Source organism: Myotis myotis, unplaced genomic scaffold (genome assembly GCF_014108235.1).
Source record: "Myotis myotis isolate mMyoMyo1 unplaced genomic scaffold, mMyoMyo1.p scaffold_m19_p_11, whole genome shotgun sequence".
NCBI classification, from domain to species: Eukaryota; Metazoa; Chordata; class Mammalia; order Chiroptera; family Vespertilionidae; genus Myotis; species Myotis myotis.
The window spans coordinates 19,322,934-19,350,704 of NW_023416315.1; the positions used below are offsets into that span (position 1 = coordinate 19,322,934).

At 53.8% G+C, this 27,771-nt stretch overlaps 1 protein-coding gene across 9 annotated transcripts in view; it reads left to right on the plus strand.

Moving 5' to 3' along the window:
* NOD1 (nucleotide binding oligomerization domain containing 1) overlaps window positions 1–26,649 on the plus strand; it is a 42,621-nt gene extending 15,972 nt beyond the window's left edge. For 2 of the 9 annotated variants that reach the window (XM_036327704.1, XM_036327700.1), the window contains exons 2-12: window positions 5,252–5,560; window positions 7,293–7,467; window positions 9,358–11,182; window positions 14,109–14,192; window positions 15,440–15,523; window positions 16,903–16,986; window positions 17,611–17,694; window positions 18,525–18,608; window positions 18,701–18,784; window positions 24,462–24,545; window positions 25,600–26,649. In XM_036327704.1, the coding sequence (XP_036183597.1) occupies window positions 5,357–5,560; window positions 7,293–7,467; window positions 9,358–11,182; window positions 14,109–14,192; window positions 15,440–15,523; window positions 16,903–16,986; window positions 17,611–17,694; window positions 18,525–18,608; window positions 18,701–18,784; window positions 24,462–24,545; window positions 25,600–25,672 (2,865 nt within the window). In that variant the 5' untranslated portion in view covers window positions 5,252–5,356 and the 3' untranslated portion in view covers window positions 25,673–26,649. Of the gene's footprint in view, window positions 1–580; window positions 5,173–5,251; window positions 5,561–7,292; window positions 7,468–9,357; window positions 11,183–14,108; window positions 14,193–14,686; window positions 15,524–16,229; window positions 16,281–16,902; window positions 16,987–17,610; window positions 17,695–18,524; window positions 18,609–18,700; window positions 18,785–24,461; window positions 24,546–25,599 lie in introns of those variants that run through there. The other 7 variants (XM_036327703.1, XM_036327701.1, XM_036327702.1 and 4 more) reach the window with 7 other exon arrangements.
* The last annotated feature ends 1,122 nt before the right edge of the window (window positions 26,650–27,771 follow it).

Here is a 27,771-nt window from a genome sequence, read left to right on the forward strand (position 1 = left end):
GGTACTTAGTCCTCAAGAGCCCCGGTTTCTATCTGTAAAATGGGGCTGACTCGACCCATCTGGAAAGTTGGTGTGAGGCTTGAAAGGAAGTAAATGATGATGCAGCTGACCTGGTAGACCCTGGATAATAATGGCCAACACTTACACGACTTACTATGTACAGCATTGCTCCAAAGGCTTTAGGTTTGGGGCTTTTTTTCTCTCTCTCTCTCTCATTTAATCTTTCCAACAATCCTATGCAGTAGCTATCATTTTCCCCATTTTACAGATGGGACAACTGAGGCACAATGAGGCTAACTAACTAGCCCCAAGTCACCGGACAGCAAGTGCTGCACCCAGGATTTGAAACAGGCTCCCATTTGCTAGGCACTGAAGCAGCGCTCAGGGAGTCCCCCAGCCTCTACGCTCAGCTCCTGTCACTGACTGGCCGGCGTGCTTATTGATGGTCTTTGTAGAGCTGTGTTTCTGGACACAGGGCCCCACTTCCAAAGAGCTTCCTGTTTATGAATCCACCCAGATTTGCAACTTTTAACCTCAGCCGTTGCTTACACTGGATGAGCTAATAGCCGCTGGGTGGGGTAGGGTGGGGGAACCTGATACTGGCATCAACTGATGTTATGAAAGTGGATTATGATGTTTATTTTCAGATAAATGTCATCTGAAATAAAACATACCTTCCCCCAGAAAGGTGTGTGGGGTATTTGGGAAGACAGAAACCGGGATTGGCAGTTCCCGGGACGGGGCTCAGATGGGCACAACAGCATTTAAACACCATCCCATCAGAGGTGCGGGGGACTTTTCCACGCACACTCACCACCTTTTAAAAAGTCCCTTGCTCATCACCCTCTTCCTTACACCCCAGTGCTCACCGGGGAACTTGCATACACTTGAAAGGTACAGGGTTTAGAGGAAAAAATTGTTTATTTGGGGCTTTCAGGGCACAGAAAAAGCCTCCGAATGGTGAGGGGCCGAGAACCCACGGTGCGTGCCCGCTGGTGTGGAGGGGCCCACACGCCCCGTTCCCCCTCGCTCCTGGGAAGTTGTTGTCAGGTCACAGAGTGAGAGGCAGCGGCAGGTCAGGTGTGTCTCGGCTGGCTGGGCGGCCTGCTCCTACCACAGCACCCCATGGGGCGGTCCAGGCCCAGGGTGTGCCATCTCGGGAGAACTTGGCATCTTCCCAACCTCTCAGTGCCCCTTGGAGCCGCCCCAGCACGCCGCAGGTACCCTCCGGCCAAGCTGCGGGGTCCTCTGTGTCCGAGACCGTTGCTGAGTGCGGACACACACCCAAGTGGGGAGAATCAGTTTCGGGCTCAGTGTCTCGGCCAGCAATCAGCAGAGTGTTTATGTGCCCAAGGCCAAGTTCACCGCCGGCCTCTGAGGTGACTAATGTATGTTGTTCTTGCTGAGTGCCTTTCACTTGAGAAACCCCAGACACCTCTGTGTCGGTCCTCAGTGCCATCTCCGGATGTCCCCTGGCTTCCGGGCCTGTGGCCGTGCAGTCCTTTCCTCCGCAGAAGCACTTACATCCACTTACAGAGCTCCAGACCGGGTCTGGTTCCAGGCGCGGCCGTCTGTCTTCATTAAGGTGTCTGCATTCTCCGGCCCCTCAGAGATGAGTACCAAGCAGGGTGTTTTTGGCGCTTTGGCTTTCAAAACCTGACAACCCCAGGAAAATGGCAGCCAGCAAAGACATAGCAGCCCCGGAAGGCACTGTGTGAGCCACTGTCCCAGAGCAGGAGGGGTTCCGTGCCAGGACGGTGCTCTGGAAGTTGAGAGCTGGGCTCTGGGCAAACTTGTTAAACTTGGAGCAGTGAAACGACTGGGGCTTGCACATCGGAAATTATCCAGGAGTAAACTCAGTAAATTAAGTAAACCCTCTCTGAGAGCCTACGAGCTCTGGAAACCTACAGATTCCTTGGTGGGCACCGACGAGGCACCTGCTGTGGCAGTGCCCTGTGCCAGGTTCGTTCAGTTGACCCTTTTTTATCTGGCTTCCTCCGCATCTCTGCTGGAGGTACCGTGACTAGCCAGCTGGACACTGTCCCTCATAGTCAAATGCTGGGCCTCAACAATGAAGCAGACGGACGTCCTGGCCTAGACCACCTGCTCCTCGCTCATGCTAAGTGCATGCAATGTGACCGCGCTGTTCTGAGGGCCGTGTGTGTATTCACTCATGAATCAATCCCCACGGGGTTCCCACGAGGTAGGTGCTGTTATTCTCTGCATTTTGCGGGTAAGAGCACTGAAGCCCAGGAGGGTGCTGTCATTTGTGCAAATCACACAGCAGGTGATTGGAACTGGGTCTCCTGGTCCTAGAGTCTTTGTCCTCACTGCCTCCATCCATCGGTGAGAAGGGGGAATTTAGAAAAGAAAGTACCACGTCCTCTGAGAAGGGGGGGATAAAGTGTCCTGGGAGTTTCCAGCGGGAGAGAGAGGCTGAGGGAGGCACAGGGTGAGGTAGAGCCCCTGTCCGTGCCTGCTTCCGAATGGCTCTCTGCTGGGGGTGAGGGAGGGGGGTATGACACCCTCAGCTGCCAAGGGAGCTCCTCTAACCAGAGGGAAGCAGAAGAAGCACTTGAGACCTGGGCTCCAGTTCTAGTTGATCCAGACAGGCCTCGGCCCTTCCCAGGCCTCAGTTTCCTCGTCTCTAAAATGGGGGTGTTGGACAGCACTCTGTTCTATTCCAGAAGTCTGTGGTTTCGGCAGACTAGGCGGGGCTGGCTCTGCATGCACTCAGCAGAGTTTATTGACCAGAAAGACATGCTTGGCTCTGAGAAATGAGCCAGGCACGTGGCTTCCCAGAAGGCCCGGCAGCTGGGAAAGGTTGTCTGTGTTCTGTCAGTGTCTGGCCCCGTCGGCTCTGTGTGCCTTTCTTTGTAGTCAGGGTGACAGCGTCTGTGTCCGGAGTGCAGGCTGTCCGGTATGTTAAGAAGAGAGAGAGAAAAGGAGACAGAGAGATGGAGGGAGAGAGCGGGGAGGCAGAGCAAAAAGGAGAGGAGAGATTGAGAGAGACTTCGAATCTGCTTGGAAATTCTGAGGAATTAAGTGCTTTCAGATACTTCAAGAAAATGAGTGTTAATGGAGCTTAAAAGCTTCAAATAATAACTGTAGCCTCATCTACCTGCTAACTTTTCTCCGGAGGGCGCTTTTCGTTTCTGGTATGGCAGAGGCATACGGGCCTGGACTTGTGTTCCAGGTGAAGAGATGGAAAACAAAACAAGGAAAAGGAATAGATTAAAAAAAGAAAATCCCACAAAAGACAAAAGCCAACCAGGAGAGACAGGGTTCCCTGAAGAATGGTGGCTCGAGTTTGTTGGGTTTCTGGAGCCTGGGAGCGTAAGTGAGCTGATGTTGGGGTGGGCTGTGCAGCAGGGAAAGCAGGACCCACTCGAGGTGACCCACGGTGCGACGTGTCCTGTGTGCAGCTCTGTCCATGCTGCGTGGCGTGTGCCCAGGGCTAGCTTCCTGGTCGATTGCCGGGGGGCAGCTGGCGAGCGGGGAGGCCGTGCTGTTCCCATCACCATTTTGTCCTTGAATATCCAAGTGGTTCCTGGCAACACACATGGTGTCACTATCTTCTTCATGGCAAACGGTCTGAGGAGGCTGTGAGGAGAGTCGGAAACGACCCTTGACATCCGGGAGAAGGGTTGGCAGGTCTGGGTGACCTGGAGGCTATGTCCCTCAGCAGTGGGCGACCTTGACCCACCACTCGTGTGTTAGGGGCTATTGGGACTCTCTGGATGTCTCAAGTTCAAGTTCCCTAAAAGACAAGGGCTCTACCCACCTCTCCCTTCCACTACAAAGGGCTCCAGGGGGACAAGGCAGCTGAGGTAGAGCTATGGATGCCCTGGCCCTCTCCGTCCATTTCTCATCCATCCCCGATGCTCACCACACTGTCTGCCCTGCCGGATTGTAAACCCTGTGAGTGCAGGGAGGGAGCGCCTTAACCTCTGTGTGCCTCAGTTTCCTGGTTTGTAAACCAACAGGACCAGTGACCACCTATGGCTATCCTAAGGACGGAGTGATTGAAGATTAAATGAGGTGATAGTTACTGAGTATTTGCTGTAGGCCAGCCCTGATCTAGGCACCTGGTGAATATTAACTTAGTCCTTACAGGAACCCTTAGAGGTAGGGATTCTCATTGTGAGGAAACTGAGGCACGGGGAGGACGGTTAACTGGCTGATGAGCCGGGCTGATATAGAGACCAGTGTTATCCTGCCTCTCCCAGCGAGAGGAGCATTAGACCCGTGCTGGGCCCAGCAGCACGCGTACTCGGCGTGAGCTCTGATCACTCTGTGCCCTGCTGGGGTCCCCTAGCAACACAGCCCTCAGGAGAGGGTGGCAGGGCCCACCACCTCCTGGAGGCTCCCCAGCACCCAGGCCCGCCTGCCTCGGTCCCCCTGGTGACAGCATCTTGTCATGTGATTGGCAGCTGGCGAAGGCTCTCAGGTTTGCCTTGGTGGCTCAGGCAGGCAGGGCCTGGCCAAGGAAGGTGCTACCATTGAGCATCATTTGATCCTCCGTTTGGCGCATGGGATTTCCCAGGTGCGGGGCTTTCACAGAGCAAGGGCTGGTGGGTGGGTCTCATTCTTCCTGATAAACTGAACACCAGGTGAGCAGAGCATCTGTCAGAAACCAGCTTCTGCAGCGCAGAAGGGGGTCTCGGTGGTTCCAAGAAACACGCCATGATGGGAAAGGTACAGGAAACACAGGTACCAAGGGCCCTTGAGCAACATGGGCTTGAGCTGCGCCGGTCCACTTATAGACAGATTTTTTTTTTCAGTAAATACTGTAAGTGTATTTTCTCTTCCTTATGATTTTCTTAACAGTATTTTCTTTTCTCTCACTTACTTTGTAAGAACATAGTATATAATACATGTAACATACAAAATATGTGTGAACCGACTCTTTATGGTATTGAAGAGGCTCCCAGTCCCAGTCCCAGTTCACCTTTTTATGGAAAATAATATACTTTTTCATCTCTATTCTCGTCTAGGATTGAGGCACACTTTAAAATAAAAATAACCATTTAAAAGTTTTGCTAAGACAAGCCAACAGAAAGGCCTGTTTACCTCTGATCACCCACCTTAGCAATGGCACCCCCAGTCAGTGAGGATGTTTTCTGCCGTGGCCTCAGGTCGCTGTGTGAGCATGACTCCCGCCTGCTCTGGGTAGATGTGGTCCGGGACCAGAAGAGAGGGAGGGACCCTTTGGCCCAGGCCTCCTTGGTGATTGCGTTCGTCCCTTCAGGGGCCGCACTGAGAGGCAGGAGCCCTGGGTCCCGATTGTCCTCCGCCGGGAAGACACGTGCAGCCAGGATGAACATGGGACCCGGGGCCACTTGCTGCTTTAACCATGGAGACGCGGGACCGCGGTGAGATGGACACAGCCCCGTCGGAGCCTCTTCACTCCCACATTAAGTTGTTGAAAACCAACCGTGAGCTGCTGGTCACTCACATCCGCAGCACGCAGTGTCTGGTGGACAACCTGCTGGAGAATGAGTACTTCTCGGCCGAAGATGCGGAGATCGTGGGCGCCTGCCCCACACAGCCCGACAAGGTGCTGGGGATGGGGACTGGGGGGGGGAGGGGGTGGCCTTGGCAGGATGCCAAGTACGTTGGGCAGAATTTCCCATCGCAGTCATTTCTAGAACATAAGGCCTTGCCTGATGGGCTTGTTACACAACTATGTGTTTTATCTCTGTGTTCATGTCAAGTGCAGCCACCCATCCCTCTCCTGGCCGTGCGCATTGGCCCCCCACCAGCCCAATCTTAACTTCACTTTGAGTAGAAGGGAGAAAGAAAACAAGCTGCACGTTGCAGGGCGGGGAACCTATTTCTGCCAGGGGCCACTTGGATAGTTATAGCATCATTCGCTGGCTGATAATATAGAATTATCAACTTAAAAGTCAGTCTGCTCTATTTGGTCAAACATTTAATTAACTTGCCCCTACTGCCTGGGCAGGGCCAGACCAAATGACTCCATGGGCCTCATACGGCCTGTGGGCAGACGTTCCCCACCCCTGATCAGGGCCTTTAAACGCGGGAAGCTGCTCACTGCTGAGACTCAGCATGGCCCTCTGGTCTGGATGACTGCATTTGAAGCCGGGTCCACAGTAAAGAATTCTTCCCACTCCCCTGTGGGAAGTCTGAACAGCCCTTCGTTTCACTCCAGCCTTGTGTCACCTGAAAAATAAAACTGGCAAGACCCCACACCCCTCCCTGCTTAGAGGAGTGACAGACCTGTTTGACATGCGAGCCTGCTGGACTCAGAAGAGACCTGAAGGGTTTCTGGGAAAGCACAGTAGCTCACTGTTGTAATTTTCCCCCTTCACCCTATCTAATGAAGAGGGAATATGCTAATTTACCCTCATGCTGTCGCAGAGATCAGCCAATAAGGAGGGAATATGCTAATTGACTATCCCACTCCTCAAAGATGGCAGTGCCCACAGCCAATAAGGAGGGAATATGCTAATTGCTGCCCCATCCTTGAAGATGGCGGCACCTACAGCCAATAAGGAGGGAATATGCTAATTGACTGCCCTGCCCTCAAAGATGGCGGCGCCCACAGCCACAAGATGGTGGTGCCCAGTCCCCTCAGCCACTCTGCATGCCTACCTCCAAGTCCCCCGGTCCCCTCAGTCCCCCAGCCACCCAGGGCTGCCCGAGGTGCAGGTAACCAGGGCTGGCCGAGGCTGGCGCTGCCAGCAGTGGCAGCAGCAGAGGTGTGATGGGGGCATCGCCTTCCCCTGATCGCTGGGTCGCCTCTCGCCCCTGAGGGCTCCTGGACTGTGAGAGGGGGCAGGCTGGGCTGAGGGACCCCCCTCAGTGCGTGAATTTTGATGCATCGGGCCTCTAGGTTTTAATAATATAAAAAGCCTTTCTAATGGTATAACTTACATGGGGGTCTCCTGTACCCTGGCGGGCTGGCCCAGTGCCCACCTCATATGCCGAAGGGGTGACTTTCTCCCCTGAGGCGCATTCCGAGAGAGCAGTGGTGTTAGTTTAAGAGGGAAAAGGAGACACGGAGCACAGTGCAGAGGTGGGCACAGCTCTAGCTGTGAGTCTAACCTTACTTTTAGGCCCACAGGAGCCTCCTGGTTTTGTAGAGCTGCGTGGCTTTATTTCCAGCTAAGGTGGCCCAGTCCACAGATTCTAGGCCTTCGACGCATAGCATCTCCTCTGGCTGGCTGGATGGTCAAGCCCCAGGCTGTAGTAAGAGCTGTGGGCCTTTCCGATGGGTGCGCACCCCTAGGGCCACGCTCACGCCCTCATGTTTGTGCCGCCACCAGGTGCGCAAGATTCTGGACCTGGTACAGAGCAAGGGCGAGGAGGTGTCCGAGTTCCTCCTCTTCGTGCTCCAGCGACTCGCAGATGCTTACGTGGACCTCAGGCCCTGGCTGATGGAGATCGGCTTCTCCCCTTCCAAGCTCATTCAGAGCAAAACTGTTGTCAACACTGATCCAGGTATGAGTCAGCTGGGACAGGGTGTGTGTGTGTGTATATTGGGGGGCGGGGGGGGGGGGCGGTGTCTGTGGACTGCAGACACCAAGCACACAGCCCAAGGTTTGGAAAGGCTGTAGGCTCAAGAGGACACGAAGCTGGTCCATCACGGCCAGCCCTGCCTTCCTGCCCGGGTGCTGTGCTCCTTGTAGCAAAGGAGAGCTGTCCCTGTCGCCCACGTGCAGCCCAGGGGGGCTGTCATGGAAGTGACCACAGGCAGCTGGTCTGCTCTGTGCAGGGGCCTGTGGAAGTGGGGAATGCCTCTGTTCTGACCTCTTGCTCTCTTCCTATTCTCATAGTTGCACAAGTTTAAGGTTGCATTTTTTTCCTTTTTAAAAATCTTTCCAGGTTTGATTCTAGGCAACGTATTCTTTTGTCACCCCTGACTGCCAGTCCTTATTTGCAAAGCACCGTGGCATCCCCTTAGGCAACAGGTGTTAATGTGCCAGGGCGGTGTGCTGGATGCCAGGGCCCGGGACACCTTGAGTGTGGGGAAGGACCACCTCCCTTCTGGTGTGAGCCCCATTTCTGAGCTCTGGTTTGCTGCGAGCATGGCGCCATGTAAGCATGTCACTGCGTGTACGCCCCTGGGGCAGGCAGAGGGGTCACCCTGGGGCACATGCTAAACATCAGTGCGGCCCAGGGCTCCTCTGGGAACAGGGCTGGTGTGCCCTTCCTAGGGCGAGAAGGCTGCTTTCATCTTCCTTTACTCACTGGGGGTGATTCAGAGGAGACGCAGCTCCTGTGTCACCCAGAGTAACATCCAGTGCTCATTTCATCACCAAAAGTCTTGGCATGTGATTTTGTGAGACTACGAGTTGCTTCCAGAGCAGCACAGGAAGCCATAGAAAGGTCAGGGCAATTTCTCAACAGCACGGGTTTCCTTGGGGTCTGGCTCTAGCTCAGTGGTTCTCAACCATCCTAATGCTGCGACTCTTTAATACAGGTCCTCATGTTGTGGTGACCCCCAACCATAAAATTATTTTCGGTGCTACTTCATAACTGTAATTTTGCTACTGTTGTGAATCGTAATGTAAATATCTGATATGCTATATGTGTTTTCCGATGGTCACGACCCACACATTGAGAACCGCTGCTAGAGTCTAGCTCAGGGGTGGGCAAACTTTTTGACTCGAGGGCCACAGTGGGGTCTTAAACTGGACCGGAGGGCCGGAACAAAAGCATGGATGGAGTGTTTGTGTGAACTAATATAAATTCAAAGTAAACATCATTACATAAAAGGGTATGGTCTTTTTTTGTTTTGTTTTATTCATTTCAAACTGGCCGGGTCCGGCCCGCGGGCCGTAGTTTGCCCACAGCTGGTCTAGCTAGTCAAACAGGGTCCTGGGGATGGGGTGGTGGGCGGGTGGGGAGGGGGGCGGGTGGGGGGGCGGGGGGGCCCCGTGGCCTGGCCCTGGAATGTGAGGGAGCTTCAGTTTTTAGCTGTAGTTTTAAAAATGACCACTTGTGCAGAGGACCAGGGAGCCTGTCCCAGACTCTGGGCCCAGTTGAAGCTGTCACACTCTGGCTGGCTAAGTCTGAGGTCAGGCAGAGCTGTTCAGGCTGACGACCTACAGATCCTGGAGCTCTGGCTCCCCGAGTGTCTTCAGGGCCTGCATTTGCGGCATCTTGGCCCTTGGCCTCAGGGTCCAGGCTGTGGGGTTATCTGTGTGCTTGTTTCTCCTGCAGCCTCCCTGGTTGATTGCTTGGTCTCTGCTTCTCTCTCTCTCTCTCTCTCTCTCTCTCTCTCTCTCTCTCTCTCTCTCTCTCTCTCTGCCTCCACCTCTCCTGGGCTCCCTCACCCCCACCCCTACCCCCGGATGCGGGTACCCCATCCACCCCACCCCCCTCCAGTGAGCAGGTACATCCAGAAGCTGCGACACCAGCTGGGCCGCGACTCCAAGTTCATCTTGTGCTACTCGCAGAAGGAGGAGGTGCTGCTGGAGGAGGTGTACACGGACACCATCATGGAACTGGTCAGCTTCAGCAACGAGAGCCTGGGCAGCCCAGGCAGCCTGGCCCACCTCCTGGACCACTCCACGGGCGTCCTCAACGAGCAGGGCGAGACCATCTTCGTCTCGGGCGACGCGGGCGTGGGCAAGTCCATGCTGCTGCAGCGGCTGCAGAGCCTCTGGGCCGCCGGCCAGCTGGACGCGCGGCTCAAGTTCTCCTTCCACTTCCGCTGCCGCATGTTCAGCTGCTTCAAGGAGGGCGCCATGCTGAGTCTGCAGGACCTGCTCTTCAAGCACTGCTGCTACCCGGAGCAGGACCCCGAGGAGGTGTTCGCCTTCCTGTTGCGCTTCCCCCACGCCGCCCTCTTCACCTTCGACGGCCTGGACGAGCTCCACTCGGACTTCGACCTGAGCCGCGTGCCCGACACCTCGTCGCCCTGGGAGCCGGCCCACCCCCTGGTCCTGCTGGCCAACCTGCTCAGCGGGGTGCTGCTCAAGGGGGCCACCAAGCTGCTCACGGCCCGCACGGGCATCGAGGTCCCGCGCCAGCTCCTTCGGAAGAAGGTGCTCCTGCGGGGCTTCTCCCGCAGCCACCTGCGGGCCTACGCCAGGAGGATGTTCCCCGACCGGGCCACCCAGGACCGCCTGCTGGACCAGCTGGAGGCCAACCCCAACCTCTGCAGCCTGTGCGCCGTGCCCCTCTTCTGCTGGATCATCTTCCGCTGCTTCCAGCATTTCCACGGCGCCTTCGACAGCCCCCCAGAGCTGCCCGACTGCACGGTGACCCTGACCGACGTGTTCCTGCTGGTCACCGAGGTCCACCTGAACAGGACGCAGCCCACCAGCCTGGTGCAGAGGAACACGCAGAGCCAGACGGAGGCCCTCCGCGCCGGCCTGGCCACCCTGCGCGCGCTGGGGCAGCTGGCCCGCTGGGGCATGGAGAGGGACCTGTTTGTCTTCAGCCAGGAGGAGGTCCAGGCCGCCGCCATGCGGGAGGCTGACCTGCAGCTGGGCTTCCTGCGGGCCGTGCCCGAGCCGGGCCTCGGAGAAGACCAGCTGTCCTATGAGTTTTTCCACACCACCCTCCAGGCCTTCTTCACCGCCTTCTCCCTCGTGGTGGACGCCAAGGTGGGCACGCGGGCGCTGCTCAGGTTCTTCCAGGAGTGGGTGCCTCCGGCGGAGGCAGCAGTGGCGGCCTGCTCGGCCCCCTTCCTCCCCTTCCCGTGCCTGGGGGCCCGCGACCCGGCGGGGGACAACCCCTTCAGGAACAAGGACCACATTCGGTTCACCAACCTCTTCCTGTGCGGGCTGTTGTCCAAAGCCAAACAGAAACTCCTGCGACACCTGGTGCCGGCCGCGGCCCTGAGGAGAAAGCGCAAGGCCCTGTGGGCGCACCTGTTCGCCAGCCTGCGGACCTACCTGAAGAACCTGCCCCGCACTCGGTCTGGGGGCTTCAACCAGGTGCAGGCCATGCCCACCTTCATCTGGATGCTGCGCTGCATCTACGAGACGCAGAGCGAGAAGGTGGGGCAGCTGGCGGCCAAGGGCATCTGCGCCAACTACCTCAAGCTGACCTACTGCAATGCCTACTCGGCCGACTGCAGCGCCCTCTCCTTCGTCCTGCACCACTTCCGCAAGCGGCTGGCCCTTGATCTGGACAACAACAATCTCAACGACTACGGCGTGCGGGAGCTGCAGCCCTGCTTCAGCCGCCTCACAGTCATCAGGTGAGGCCGCCGGGCACCGGGAGCACTGGCGGGCCGGGGTGGGGCGGGCCAGGCGACACCAGGACTAATGTCATGAGTGGGGTCTCCTGGATTACCCTGCCAGTAACGACCACCAGTCTTGGAACTTCCAGACCTTCTCTATCTCAGGTGGCTGAGAGCAAGGAACAAAGCTTTTATTTATTTATTAATTAATTATTATTATTATTATTAAATTGATTGGGGTGACTTTGGCCAAGGAACAAAGCTTTGAAGTCAGGCAGACCCGCATCGGCTGGGTGTCCTTGAACAAGTTGCTTAATCTCTCTGAGCCTCAGTGTCCTCATCTGGAAAAGGAGATGCTCGTATCCTAGCAACTGCAGTACAGTTGACCCTTGAACAACGCAGGGGTTAGGGATGCTGGCCCCCCTGCAGCCAAAAATCCACATAATATAACTTTTGACTCCCCAAACACTTAACTACTAATAGCCTGGCAGCCTCACCGAGAACATAAACAATTGATCAACACAGCATGTGGAAGAAGTAGGTTTACAGTAGTGCATATGCGAAACACAGTTTATAATTGTATTGTTATTAATTATTGTATTATTTTCCATATGATCAATGGTAAATCTACTTTTGCTCACCCCTGTACATATTATGTATGTTACATGTATTAGACACTGTATACTTAAAGTAAGCTAGAGAAACAAAAATGTTATTAAAGTCATAAGAGAAAATACATATATTTTATGCATTCATGATATATCTTTCTCTTAATTTTTTCAATATTTCTAGGCTATAACGTTTGTGAGTTTTTCAAATTTTTGTAAATGCCCCCAATTTTTTCAATATGTTTATTGAAAACAATCCACATATAAGTGGACCTGCACAGTTCAAACCCATGTTGTTCAAAGGTCAACTGTAAGATTAAATCAAGCATTTATTGAGTAGATGAAGTCATTACAAATGTTACCTAATTTAATCCTCTTAACACACCCCAATAAATTCAAAAACAATAAACAAATAAAATACATTTAATTTAAAAAAAAAATCTGAAACACAATTTTGTAAGGTAGATACTGTTATTGTCTTTATTTTGGCAAAGGAGGAGGTAGAAGCACAGTGGAATTAGTAAGTTGTTCAAGGTCACACAGCTGGGCCATGGCGGAGCCAGAATAAAAAAGAACCTGCCCTGTACGATTTATGTGAGGCTCCAAGATAGCCCATGTTTGTGATTGCAGAAAAGGCAGACTTTTTGCTAGTTAGCATTAGTTGCTTCCCATGATCAAAGCCAGCAGCCCTGAGCTTCCAGGGATCTCAGTAAAAAACAATGACTCTTATTGTTGACTCTTGATTAGCTTCCTGTTTGATTATTTAAAGACTAGAGGCCCAGTGCATGAATTTGTGCACAGTTGGGGTCCCTCGGCCTGGTCGGCTATTGGGCCGACCTAGGCAGGCTGGCCAGGGGGAGGTTGGCTGTGGAAGTGCCCTGACCACCAGGGGGCAGCTCCTGCATTGAACGTCTGCCCCCTGGTTGTCGGTGCGCGTCATAGCGACCTGTCAACCGGTTGTTCAGTCATTCAGTTTCTTAGGCTTTTATATCTATAGAAAAGGGAGGCCAGCCTGCTTTCTTCTAATAGCACTTCCTGTATACACCTTATAAATCTTTCCTGGGGGCGGGGTAGTTCTCCTTTTCTTGGCTCATGCATTTCTGGAGAGCCTAGGGGATTTGAATTGCTTCTGGGCGCCCGTTACACCAGTACCACAGTAAATTGTGTGGGGACAGTGCGATATAGGGAGCCCAAAGCTGCCCTGGCCTGGGAATGGGGAGGCCTTGCGTCTTTTCTCTGCGCTCAGCCAGCATCTCTCCGTCTGCAGCCTCAGGCGTCTTACACTCAGTGCCACCCTGTGCTCCTCTCATCAGATGAAAACTCCACCAGTGAAGGGGAAAGCAGGAGGAAATGGGTTACCCCAGGGAAGCATTTTGAGCTCCCTGAGGGCATCAGTTAGGGTTAATTTATGCTGAGAGGAAATCTCAAAATAGTGGTGGTTTAAATAATTTGCAAGTTTACTTGTCTCTCATGCAAAAGTCTAGCAGAGGGCAGTTCTGGGCTGCTTGGGAGCTTCCATGGCCTCAGGAGCCCAGGCTCTTCTGCCTGCTACCCTGCTCCCTCACTACCTGCCCCCCCACTACCTGACTTCCACCTCCTGGCCCAAGGTGGCTGCACAAGCTCCAGCCATTCAGTCAACATCCTAACCACCAGGAAGAAAGAAGGGCAAAGAAGGACACACCTCATTGTTTGAAGAAGTCTCCTCGGCTATTGCTAATGAGTTCTTCTGCTTAGATTTCATTGGGCATAACTTGATCACATGTGCCTAGCTAAAAAAAAAAAAGGGGGGGGGAGTATGTTTCTAAGAAAGCATAGATATGGGATGGCAATGCATGTGGGTGCACACTGTCCCCCAGCACCAAGGTGGGTACCACTGGGGGAGAGGCCCAGAGTGTCTGACCTGGTCATTTGGATGAGGCCTAAAAATCAAGCTTTTACCTCCCCAGCCTTTTACTTATTACAAGGTGTATAAAAAGGTCAACTTGTGGCCCAGTGTGGCTGTGTTTGTAGGTGAAGTGTTACTGGAACACAGCCGCAACCATTTGTTTACATATTGGCTCCTTCTCACCAGGCTGCCCCCAAACGCAGGATATCAGAGGAGGCTGTCCGCACGTGGCCTTCACGTGTCCCCTCGCCAATGGGCTGGGTGGGTCCGCCGGCCCCACGATGACCAGGCGCTTTGGCGGCTGTGTGGCTTACTGTTCTGGCCATTCTCTCGGGGCATTTACAGCTGGAAAAGGCCAGGACCTGGAGGCTTCTGCATCCCGGTGGAGTGAATGCTCCCTCCTAGCGAGCAGCTGCTCAGATGTGTAACTTTCTCTGCTGTTTTGTTTCAGACTCAGCGTAAACCAAGTCACTGACAGTGGGGTCAAGGTGCTATATGAAGAGCTGACCAAGTACAAAATTCTGACGTATTTAGGGTACGTATTTCTCAAGAGCCCTGGGCTGGCTACAGGGTTCTTGTAAAAATACAGAGCAGCAGGAGACTGCCATTCCCGTGAGTGATCAGATGGTTGGGACTGATGGCCAAGGACACAGGAAGAGCACTGGACGGGGAACCAGGAGTCCGGGTTCTGCTTTGGATCCAGCCAGCAGCCCACTCTTGGAGCAAGTCGCTGGAGAAATCACGCTGGGCCTCAGCCTCCTGGCTGTATCATTGGGATCCTAATAATATAGGCATGTGGCTTTACGAGTGGTGGCCGGGGGATGCAATGTGAAGGTATCTAGGGCTCGTTTTCTAAACATTAGAATACTGTTTATTCGTCAGGCTTCACTGCTCTGGCCCATGATCCCATGTCCAGAACCCTGGAAGCAAGACAGCGGTCAGAATCCAATGCACATGCTGAGTAGTGGTGACATGGCCAGTGGGGTCTTGGGCGGGAACCCCTTTTTAAATCCTTTCATATTTCTGCAGCCAAGCGTATGACTATTCAAGCCAGTTGGATGTGGACTGTGAACAGCTCCATATCAGTTGCCAAAGTAGTGACGAAAAACTGGTTTTTCAGAGTCTGGCATTTTGGAGCTTGAGATAAGAGACTGTGGGCCCGCACAGCCAGCCCCACGGCCACTGTTGATGCCCATCAGCTTCTTTGGGCCTCGGTTCCCTAAGCTGAGAAGCGAGGACATGGGAGCACAGACGCGCGGCTGCCCTTCAGCTCAGAGTTCTGTGCGTCCGTGCAGTTCCTACTTCCCACTTCTTGGGGCGACTTGTTGAATTGGTATCAAGTGGCAAAATGACGAAAAGGCAGACACCGAGGAGGTCCCGATACTCAGAAGCTTCCCCCGTCAAGATGCTCATCAGTATCTTCATCTAAAAATACCCGTCGCCTGTCATTTATTGAGCACTTATGTGACGTGCGAGGGCTTGGAGTGATCTCACCTGGTCCTCATGACAACCCTGTTGGGGAGCTATCATTCTCACCCCAGTATCACAGAGGGAGAAACTGAGGCACAGAGGCGTTAAGGAACTTGCCGCAGGTCATAAAGCTGGAGAGCGGCAGAGTGGCTCTGAACGCAGCCTTTGAGGCCCCAGAGCCCCAAACTCTGGTCCCCACGTGCCCTTTCTTTCTTCTTTCAACCCAGACGGCACATACTCAGCTTTTACAACTGGGCTCATTAAGATGACATTGGGTCTCCTCATGTTTTCTGACTGTGCTTTCTCTCGAAGCTTATACAACAACCAGATCACTGATGTCGGAGCCGGGTACATCGCCAGCATCCTGGATGAGTGCAAAGGCCTCACACATCTTAAGTAAGTGGGGTGGGCGTGGCAGGCTCTTTATTCAAAAACATAAATGTCACCATGAAGACTCTCACCCCAAAGCCTTCTTCTGCTTCCCCGGGGGCCTTACTGGTGAATTAGGAGACGTGGGTGTGGCAGGTGAACGGGCCACGTGCAGGATTTATCAACTGTGGGTGAGGCTCGGAGTTTGGAGGGACCTCCTACAATTGGTGGCTGGAAAGCTTGGCATTTTAATGACATTAATTAATAACAGGAAGAAAGGCTGCAGCTATCACCATTTTTGAAGTTCCTTTTCCCTTTGGGCTTTTTAATAAATATCTATATGTTTATATCTATCTATATCTATATCTATATCTATATACCTATATGTATACATATTTAGATATATTTGATAGATAGATAGATATTAGTTGATTTCAGAGAGGAAGAGAGAGGGAGAAAGATGAAACCATCAATCATGAGAGAGAATCATTGATCGGCTGCCTCCTGCACGCCCCACACGGGATTGAGCCCACAACCCAGACATGTGCCTTGACCAGGAATCGAACTGTGACTTCCTGGTTGATACTCAACCACTGAGCCACACCAGCCTGGCCCTTCAGGCTTCTATTACAAAATACCATAAGCTAGATTGCTTATAAACACCCGAAATTCATTTCTTACAGTTTACCATAAGCTAGGCTGCTTATAAACACCCAAAATTCATTTCTTACAGTTCTGGAGGCTGGGGAGTCCAAGACCAAAGTGGTGGCAGATTACGTGTCTGGTGAGGGCCCGATTCCTAGTCCATAGATGGGGCCTCGCTGTGTCCTCACCTGGTGGAAAAGGGGGAGAAGGGCCTCTTTTATAAGCCACTAACCCCAATCCTGAGGGCTCCATCCTCATGACCTAAGCACCTCCCAAAGGCCCACCTCCTAATGCCATCACCCTGGGGGTGGGGATTTTGGAACATGCCTTTTGGGAGGACACACACATTCAGACCACAGCACCCATCTAGCTGCCAGGAAGAGCTTGCCTTTCCCGGTGACAGAGCAGCAGGCTTGGAGGAGCCCTGGTGATGGGACACTCACCTTGGCCATTTGTGGCTGACGCCAGCACCTCCTTACTCTGCTGATGGAAATGAGTGACGCTCAGCGGTCATTTAAAGAACCCCAGGGACCGCTCCGGTCGCTGAGCTTCTGCAGATTGTTACCATCACCTGGAGCGGAATCCTGACTGGTCTCCTCCGGCCTTTGGGTCCTTCCGAGTGGGAGTGTGAGGCATAGCTGCTGTGGGTCCCAGAGAAAGGCCACACCCCCAAGAGGGACCAGAGGGGCTCTGTGCTGGGGATGAGGGTGACTGAGTCCCCTCCCAGCAGGAGGCTGACACGGGCTCAACTCTCTCTGCAGACTGGGGAAAAACCAGATAACCAGCAAGGGAGGAAAGTGTCTCGCCCTGGCCGTGAAGAACAGCAAATCCATCTTGGAAATCGGGTGAGTAAAGACAACTGCACACGTGTGTGCGTAACCCAGCCTGGTCTGTCCGTGGGCACCTGCTGGTCTTCTTGTTCCTAATACACCGACAGGGCCACTGGGCAAGCCGTGGGGAGGCACAGGAGCTTTCACGGGGGCCCTCAGGGGCCCCACTGGCTTCTGCCTGGGAAACGCTCTTTATCCTGACGGGTCCCTTTGACTCTGAAACCCCAAGCAGCTCATTACCAGGCTGACAGCTCACTAGGGGCTGACAGCTCACCAGGGGCTGACAGCTCACTACGGACTGACAGCTCACTACGGACTGACAGCTCACTACAGGCTGACAGCTCACTACAGGCTGACAGCTCACCAGGGGCTGACAGCTCACCAGGGGCTGACGGCTCACTAGGGGCTGACAGCTCACTACAGGCTGACAGCTCACTAGGGGCTGACAGCTCACTAGGGGCTGACAGCTCACTATGGGGCTGACAGCTCACTAGGGGCTGGCGTAGGACTTGCCTCCAGGCCACAGCTCCAGGGATAGAGCAGCAAAGCCGGCCTGCAAGTGGACAGCCTCGCTGTGGCCCCCACCAACAGGCCAGGGGGAGCAGGCGCTCCCTTTCATTGTCTTGCCTCTGCCCTCAGGATGTGGGGCAATCAAATCGGTGATGAAGGAGCAAAGGCCTTCGCAGAGGCTCTGAGGAACCACCCCAGCCTGACCAACCTGAGGTAACTGCTGTGTCTGACACTGTGGACTCCAGGGGCCAGCCTGTCACTCGTGTGTCCCTGAGGTTGCAGAGGGGGAGCTGAGGGTTAGAGGGCAGCTGGCTTTCCAACTGAGAGAGGTATTTGTGTGTGTGTGTGTGTGTGTATGTATGTATGATTTTTTTTTCTTTTTAAACGTTTCTATGGACATATAGGAGACATCACATTAAATGAGTAAAGTCCATGACTCTGTGTTCAGCTCGGTGATTTGACACAGGCACCCACCCATATAACCACCCCCCAGGTCGAGACAGAGGACACTGCCAGCCCCTTGGCCGTGACCCCATGCCCCGTGGGGGTGGGAGGAATTCTTAAGTCCAGATACAACTGAGAGGGACACTGGGCAGCGGATTCCTGCCCCTTCCTCATTCTCAAGGCGGGTGCTGGGACAGAGGGGACCCTTTGTCCTTCTGGCCAAACCTCAGAGCCTCGGCGTCCCCCGCTGCTTGTGTCCTTCCTGCCACTGGAGTGAATCTGAGATGGCAGGACAATGGCAGTCCCTGCTCTGGGAGGACAGGAGGCTTCTCCAGTGCTCACGAGGATGTCAGCCCCTGAAGCAGAGCTGGCCAGGCCTCAGCCTCCGGGCTGCCCGGTGACCCGGTCTCGCCCATGTCCAGTGTCCCCACCTGACCTCATGCTCTGTGCCTGTGCCCTGGAGCAGCAGCGCCTGGGTGGCTGCCGGCGAGGCTTCCTGCCTCCAGGCAGCCGGGCCACCAGCCAGAGTCTCCTGGCTGTTCTGGCTGCTGAAGCCAAAGCCTCGTGTAATAATCCTCCCCACGTGTCTTCCTTCCTAGTCTGGCTTCCAACGGCATTTCCACAGAAGGAGGAAAGAGCCTCGCGCAGGCCTTGCACTGGAACACGTCGCTGAGAATATTCTGGTAATTGCCAGATTCCTTTCGAAAGGCTGAGAACCCCTTTAGAAACATGTGCCAGGGAGGGCTCTCCGAGTAAACACCGCTTTCTTCTCCAGGCTCACCCAGAATGAACTCAACGACGAAGTGGCAGAGAGCATGGCAGAGATGTTGAAAGTCAACCAGACGCTGACACATTTATGGTAACTCAGAACCTTGGAATTCCACACTGTGCTGCTTTTTAAAACTTTCGATTTAAACTGCATATGCCATACAATTCACCCTTTTAATTCGCCTCTGTAATATTTAGTATATTCGCAAGGTTGTGCCATCATCACTACTGTCTAATTCAGTGATGGCGAACCTATGACACGCGTGTCAGAGGTGACACACGTGTCAGAGGTGACACGCGAACTCATTTTTTTGGTTGATTTTTCTTTGTTAAATGGCATTTAAATATATAAAATAAATATCAAAAATATAAATCTTTGTTTTACTATGGTTGCAAATATCAAAAAATTTCCATATGTGACACGGCACCAGAGTTAAATTAGGGTTTTTCAAAATGCTGACACGCCGAGCTCAAAAGGTTCGCCATCACTGGTCTAATTCTAGGACAGTTTTACCTACGCACCCCCAATACCTGTATGCATTAGACACTCATTCTCCCCGCCCTGCCCCTCCCCCACACCCTCCCTTCCCCCGCTGGTCCTGTAACCACTACTATACTTTGCCTATTCTGGGCATTTCATAGACATGGAACCACAGTATGTGGCCTTTTGTCTCTGTTCTTTCATAGTATAAGTTTTCAAGGTTCACCTACATTCTAGCACGTATCAATACTTCATTGCTTTTTATGGAGGGGTGATATTCCACTGTATGGCTAGTCCACATTTTATATGTCCATTCGTGAGCTGCTGGACAGTTGGGTTGCTTCTCCTTTTTTACTGTTATGAATAACTAGAGGCCCGGTGCACAAAAATTTGTGCACTCGGGGGGGTGGGGGGGTCCCTCAGCCCGGCCTGTGCCCTCTCGCAGTCTGGGACCCCTCGGGAGATAACGCCCTGCTGGCTTAGGCCTGCTCCTGGGTGGCAGAGGGCAGGCCCAATCCCTAGGTGCAGCCCCTGGTCGGGCTCAGAGCAGGGCCGATTGGGGAGTTGGGGCGCTGCCCCCTGTCATGCACAGAGCAGGGAGATTGGGAGGTTGTGATGCCACCCTCAGTCACGATCAGGGTAGGGCCGATTGGGGGGTTGGGGCACCGTCCCCTGTCACACTCAAGGCAGGGTCAATGGGGAGGTTGCGGCGCCACCCCCTGTCATGCACAGAGCAGGGCCAATCAGGGGGTTGGGGCACTGCCCCCTGTCACTCACAGAGCAGGGCCCATCAGGGGGTTGGAGCACCGCCCTCTATCACCCACAGAGCAGGGCCGATCAGGGGGTTGGGGCGCCGCCACTCTCACACTCAGGGCAGGGCCAATGGGGAGGTTATGGCTCTACCCCGTCACACACAGAGCAGGGCCCGTGGGGGGGGGGGGGAGCTCCCCCCTATCAGGCACAGAGCAGGGCTGATCAGGAGGTTGGGGCGCCTTCCCCTGTCACGAACAGAGCAGGGTGGATAGGGAGGTTGTGGCCCCGCCCCCTGTCACACACAGAGCCACAGGGCGATCAGGGGGTTTGGGCGCTGCCCCCTGTCACGCTGATACCGGTGCTGGGAGGCCTCATGGCTCCGCTGATCCGGTGCTGGGAGGCATATTACCCTTTTACTATATAGGATGGAGGCCTGGTGCATGGGTGGGGCCGGCTGGTTTGCCCTGAAGGGTGTCCTGGATCAGGGTGCGGGTCCCCACTGGGGTGCCTGGCCAGCCTGGGTGAGGGGATGATGGCTGTTTGCAGCTGGTCACACACCATTCAGGGTGGGGGTCCCCACTGGGGTGCCTGGCCAGTCTGGGTGAGGGGCTGAGGGCTGTTTTCAGGCTGGGGGTGACTGAAGCTCCCAACTGCTCCTTTTTTTCTTTTTTATTCTGGGCCAGCTTTAGCTTTGAGGCTTGGCTCCAGCTCTTAGGCCTCCGCGGCTGAAAGTAGGTTTCTGGCCTTTGCTTACAATGTTGCGAATCTGCTGGCTGAAGTCCGGAGGTATTTGTTACATTGTTTCTTAAACTGCAGGCTCAGAAGCCTGTAGCCGCAGGCGGAGAACGTTGGTTTCCTCCGTCGCTGAGGCAAGCAAGCCTCATGTTAGTTTCAAGCTGCCTGGCTGCCGGCCGCCATATTGGCTGACAATTAATTTGCATATCTCGCTGATTAGCCGATGAAAAGGGTAGCGGTCGTACGCCAATTACCATGTTTCTCTTTTATTAGTGTAGATGCTGCTGTGAACATTCATGTACATGCCTGTGTGTGATCACACATTTTCATTCCTCTTGGGTGTCTACTTAGCAAGGGAATTGCTGGGTCACGCGATCACAATTAACTTTTGAGGAATTGCCAAACTGCTTTCCAAAGCATTGCTCTACTTTGCATTCCCATCAGCAATGCAGGAGGGTTCCCCTTTCTCCAAATTCTCTCCAACCCTCTTTCTGAATCTTGCCCTCCTCCTGGGTGTGAAGTGGTGTCTCATTGTGGTTTTGAACTGCACTTCCTTGATGACTAAAAGTGTTGGGTGTCTTTTCATGTTGCTGTTGGCCGTTGGTGTATCTTCTTTGGAGAAATGTCTCTACATCCTTTACCCATTTTTATATCGGATTATTTGCCTTTTTATCGCTGAGTTCTAAGAGTTCTTGATATATTCTGGGTACCAGACATTTATTAGATACTAGAGGCCCGGTGCACGAAATTCATGCAGGGGACTCGGCCCTCGCAGCCCCGGCTTCCTCCGGAAGGTCGTCCGGACGGTCATTCTGCTATTCGGCCATCCAGTCTAATTAGCATATTATGCTTTTATTATTATCGATATGATTTGCAAATATTTCCTCTCTGTGGGATTTCTCACTTTTTTATTTTGTTTTTAATGAAAGTTGTAGAGGTTATTCCTGCATCATCTCAATAGTTTCTTCCTTGAGCCCTAGTTGGTGTGGCTCAGTGGATAGAGCATTGGCCTGTGGACTGAAAGGTATCAGATTCAGTTCTGGTCAAGGGCACATGCCCAGGTTGTGGGCTCAATCCCCAGTGTGGAGTGTGCAAGGAGGCAGCCAATCAATGATTCTCTCTCATCACTGATGTTTCTCTCTCTCCCTCTTCCTTCCTCTCTGAAATTAGTAAAAATATGTTTAAAGCAAAATAGTTTCTTCCTTGTATTTGCCTTATTTCTTCCTACTTGGTGCGATTTGGCTTTTTGTTCGAGGACCTCTCTGTCCAGCTTTAGCGGTGATAACCGCGTGCTGGGGATGCCCCTGTGAACAGCTGTACCGTGAGCTTTCTCCCGCCCACTCCTCCAGCGGAGACCACATATTTCTCCCTGGAAACCTGCACTTCCTGCCACTCTGTGGCCCTTCGCAGTGTCCTCACACACTTGAACTTCATCACCCTTTCGGACGGGCGTGGGTCGAACTCCACACCTCTCTCAGCTCCTTGGGAAGAGGATAATGCGAATGCGGGAAGGAGCATGGACACGCCCTGGACGGTTCTGGCTCCCGTCAGAAGTCACAGAGATTGAGCTTCATTTTGACCGCGGGCGGGCGCTTCTGCCATGGCCGCAAACGGGAAGAGACCCAGGGCTGCTTCTGGTTTTTCACTTTCTGGAGGGTGACCTGAAGCAGACGTTTTTAATTTTGAGGAAGTCCGGTGTGTCTGTTTTCCCCCTTGGCTGCTTGTGCCTTAGGTATCTTACTAAGGAATCGTTTTCTGATCCTGGGTCCCAGGGATGTACCCCTAGCTTTTCCTTGAGGGTGGTAGTTTTGCTCTTTGATCCACGTGAAGCTAATTTTTGCGTACAGAATGAGGCGACAAGGTGTAGCTTCGTTCTCTTGCACGTGGTTGTCCCAGCACCACTCGCTGAAAGGATGATCTCCCCCTTTCCAATGGCCCTGGCACTTTTGCCAGAAATCAGTCGACCACAAATGTAGCGCTTCTTGGTTATTTCTGGGTGTTCCCTCTAGTCCACGGATGCACATGTTCATCCTGTGCCAGCAGCACTGTGCTGATTAGTGTCACTTTCTGGTAAGTTTTGAACTCGGGAATTGGGAGTCCTCTGGCTGTGTTCTTCGCCCTCAAGGTTGTCTTGGCCATTCTGGGTCCCTCGCATTTCCTTATGAACTTTAGATCACCATGTCAGTGTCGGTAAAAACAGCCGGACTGTGCTTTGTGTACATAATTTTGTTGGATTGGTTGGTTTCCTTTATTTTCCTGGCCTGTAGATTGTCTCTTAAACCCTTCCCGAGGTCAGGCCAGCCCCCAGCGGGAGCGAGCTGGCCAGGACTGGAGAGGGAGTCTGTGCTGTATGGAGCAAGCACAACCCTAGGGCCCTGGTGAAGGCAGCCTGGAGGGCGTGTGTGCCTGAGCACAGCTGGCTTCTTGCCAAGTCTGGGCTGGAAGCAGCTCACCCACCCCAGCAAGGCCAGTGGTGGCTGCCATGAAGGAAGTCACTAGAACACGGCAGAGCTGAACTGAACGCTGTTGGACTGAACGCAGAACTCTGTACCCACTGCCAGGGGCTAGTTCTGCTCTTTTGGCAAAAAATGTCAAGTTACATGTAGTCATGCTTATTAGGTCATCACCTCTGCACGGGGCCCGGGGTCCCAGCGTTGGGGAGAGGTGGCTGGAACACTGGGTCCCAGCTGCAGGCTGCTGCCACTGTCCTGTGTGCGTGGGCAGTGATGGGGACAAGGGCTCCCCTCCCCTTGGGCACCGTAGCACAGTTGCGAGAACTGCTTCAAACACGTCGTCCCATTCAAACCTCACACACTGCGGGTAGGAGGTTCTCTTACAGTTACTCCCATTTTACAGATCAGGCAACTGAGGCACAGAGAGCCTGCTTATTTCTTCAAGGACCCATAGCTGGGAAGTGGGGAGTGTGTGTGTGGTCTGCTGCCTCTCTAAGGGGTTGGCCCCTTCACACTTAGGTAGGGCTGCCTGCTTGGGTCCAAGCCCCGGACGTCTCAGGGTCAGATTCCGCAGTAGCCTCTCTGCAGATAGCCAGGAAGGAGGGGCGAGCCTGTGATGGAGGCGGACACATCACTGCCTCGTGCTGCACCCATTCCCCAGTGGGGTGCGGAGGAGCTGCCCAGGGGAGCATTTCAGGGACTGCCGGGGCTTCCCAGTGGTCTGCACCCTTTGTTCCCTTTGGATCGCTGCTGCCCGACGTAACGGGGCTGCTCCTCGAGGCCCCATTATCACTGCTTTCCCACTGGGGCCCCGAGCGGCATCAGGACTGTTGCTCCCCTCTCCCTCTCAGGTGTCAGGGAGGGCATGGCCCCCTCTTAGAAGCCTTTGTTTCCCCCAAAGAAGAGAATGGCCAGCTGGTTGCTACCTAAACTTTAAAAACTGCCTTGCCTTTCCCTCACCACCCGGAAGGAGACCTGGCTGCCTATTCCCTGGTGTGGGTCTTGGAATCTGTTGTGGTCTCCAAACATTTCCGATTGGGCTCCTCTGCAGGGAAATGTGCCAAGCACACATGCTCATGTATGTTCACGCATTAAACTGTCTCTATGGGAACACAGATATAGGATGCTCACTATAAAAACTACAGAGAAATCAAGCATTTTAAAGGCTTTCCTTTATTCTGGTGGATTGGATGTACATGATCTTAGCCAGATTAAAAGTCACGTGGATTCAGTTCTTCCCGACCCTTTCTCTTCCCCCACCAGCCTGATACAGTTACCCCGATGAAGGGGGCAGGTTTGACCCGGCACTGTGCACCTGATATAAACGACACACGTTCTTCTTTCAGGCTTATCCAGAACCAGATCACAGCCAAGGGGGTCGCCCAGCTGGCAGACGCCTTACAGAAGAACACTGGCATCAAGGAGATTTGGTAAGACCCGCCCACCCCTTGTGGTGATGGCAGTGCGTACTCAGCACCAATGGCTGTGTGCCAGGTACCCCGGAGGGTAATTCCATCTTCCCAGCCACCCTCACACCGTGATCCCTTTCCTAGAACCAGTCCCTTCCTGCGGGTTCTGTTGCTAGCAGTCACCACACTGCATTGCAACAGCTTCCTGTGTGGCCGTCTCCGCCAGACTGTGAGGTAGGGCCTGCGTCCTGGTCATCGCTGTGTCCCCAGGAACTAGCGCTGCTCCTCATTCGTTTGTTGAATAACCAAGTGCTTGTGTGCCAGGCACTGTGTTGGCACTGAAAATCCAGCAGCGAATGAAATGGACCTGCCCTCATAGGTTTACCATCTATTAAGGGTGACACAGTGAAAAAAAATCATTCAAACCCAGCTGGTGTGGCTCAGTGGTTGAGCAGCGACCCATGAACCAGGAGGTCGAGGTTGGATTCCCAGTCAGGGCACATGCCCAGGTTGAAGGCTTGATCCCCAGTAGGGGGCGTGCAGGAGGCAGCTGATCAATGACTCTCTCTCATCATTGATGTTTCTAGCTCTTCCTTCCTCTCTCTGAAATCAATGAAAACATTACAAATTAATTTTTAAAAAATCATTCAAGTGATTATTTAATTAAATCGTGGTGAGTGCTATAAAGGGGAAAGCTAGGGAGGGAACCTAACACAGGTGAGGTTCCGGGGATGGTCTCCTTAAGGAAGTGGCATGGAAACTAAGCCGTGAAAGATGACTAGGAGTTAGTCCGTGGAGGTGCGAGGGAAGGTGTCCCAGGCAGGCGGAACAGCACATGCAGAGGCTCAGAGGCAGGAAGGGGCGTGATGTCCAGGAGCTGTGTGTCTCGGGGCTCAGACAGTGTGGAGGAGGGTCCACAGGGGCGGAGGACGGGGAAACTAGACCACAAAAGATGTGTGTGTCCTGTGGCACAGGCGGGTGTTTGTCCTAAAAGCAACGGGAAGTCATTGAAGGTTTGAAGCAAAGGAGGGTGTGATCAGATTTGCATTTTCCTCGTTTTCTTTTTCTCCAACAGCCTCAATGGGAACTTAATGAAGCCCGAGGAGGCCGGAGGCTTTGAGGGTGAGAAGCGGCTTGTCCTTTCCTGAGAGGACGCCTTCCTGTCCGAGGATCTGGCCCTGGGAGGGCGCTAGCAGCAGCAGCCACTCTGCGGTCACCTGTCTGAGGTGTCGTCTCGCAAGGGGACTGCCGGGAGCCCAGGGCCTTCACAGATGCTCCGATAGGCCAGCTCAGCTCCCTGCACGGCTGGTGCAGTTTCCCAGGGAAGCGTGGGCTTTGTGAGCCGTGTTGGTTCCTGGAAACATGCCATGGAGACGTTCCTGAGTGCCCACGATCGCTGTGATCTGCATCAGGAGGAATGACTGAGCTCGTACAGCGCCTGCCCTGGCGGCTGGGGGAGCGAGCGGTCACTGCTGTCCTCACTGAGCCGTCGAGGATGTGCTGCAGAGTTGGTGCCGAGTTTTTTGCAGAGAAGATGCTCCATGAACAAGAAGTGTTTTGCCTGAAATCTTCCTCCTCGGTACCTCCCATGTGTTGCTGTCCTTCCCACTTCACAGCTGTAGATACTGAGGGGTGTCCCGTGTGGGGTGGTAGTGGGTGCCAAGGAAAAGACCCGGCACAGGCTTTTTCATCCTGGGGCCTCACTGCCAACCGAGACCACTGGCTGCGCTCTTAGCTAAGAGCAAGGGCGATGCCTTCATGACGCTGCCTTTCCACTCAGGGGTTTCCCACGCGAGGCTGACCTCCTCCGGGGACTAACACTGGGCAGAGCTGCTCTGCCCCAGGAAGACTGCCTGCCCCCAGAGGAATAGGCGTGGCTTACCTTGTGGTCCTGGCACCCACTGAGCCTCCTCTCCCCTGCCCTCCTCAGGAGGTCTCCTGCCCCAGTCGCTGTGAGGGCGACGGAGTTGGAGCCAAGAGTCAGGCAGCTCCGAGGACCCGGTAGCATGTCAGACCCCGACCACAGTGACGGGCGCATGGTGGGTGCTAATGGGGGAGGGTGGCGATAGGACCAGACGACCTGCCCTTTCGCCAACCCATTTGTTAATAAATACTGAACACACTATTTCTAATTGCCTGAGTCCGGGGTGCTCTAAGGGGACCAAATCTGTAAGCTCGCTGTTTCCTGATCCCCACACTGGACAGAGGCATCTTCATTCTGGTCCTTCATAGGCCTTTCCATCCGACCACCAAGTCCAAACAGGTGGCTGCTCAGAGGAATTGACTGAGGCAGGGGGCTGGGACCAGGGTATACTGGCTTGGGCCAAATTTCATGGCCTCCCCGCTGTGCCATGAGAGGTCCTGGCAGGCCAGGTCCGATGTCCACAACGTTCCTCGGCCATTAGACTGAGTGGAGGACCCAGATGGGCCGTCACCCACTGTGGCAAGAGGCACCGAGCTGAGTGGTCGAACATGAGAGGGGAAGGGGCAAGGGCCCCTAGCAGTACCTTTGCGTTCTCGGAGGTGCAGCCTGCTGGGTACAGCTGCCCTGTTTGGAAGGGCGCAGTTCTACAGGTCCCCCTGGAAGTTACGGGGAAAATTCTGTGCAGTCATCCAGCCACATGGTGGCCATTCCCTTAAGGCGCTGCTTTGAGGGTTCCTACCCACCCCTCCCCCTCCCCCCAGGTCTGCATATTCACCTACAGTCACCCCGGATGCAGAGCCAGAGAACCACATTTCTCAGCCGACAAACCAGGATTTGATCACACCGCTCACTCTCAACTTTTCGAGCCTACAATATACTCAGAAACTACCACAGATGACGGCTTTTAGAGACCAGCAAAATTTATGTGCTGTTGGCTTAAATTCTATTTGGAAATACCTCGGTCCTCTGGGTGATGAAGGAAAGATTTTTCTCTCTCTTACAAAAGTGGAATCAGGACCTTAACTTGCTGAGCAGAGACATGGGGACTGTTCCTAGGCAAGAAAGACACAATTGGAAATGGAAAAGAAGAGAGAATTCCACAGACTCGGATATAACTATTTCTTTTCACAGGATTCTCAGTTGATTTTGGGAAAGAAGCCACGGCTCCCACCTTTCAGACGTGCATTTCTGGCACGTTCCTGCTGACGGCGAACTTACTGAAAAGCCACGTCAAGTCACTGGGCAGCAAGTCACTGGGCAGCTTCGGGCTGGTCCTAAGGCTGCTGGAATCTCAATTTCCTCCTTGAAAATGGGAATGCGAGG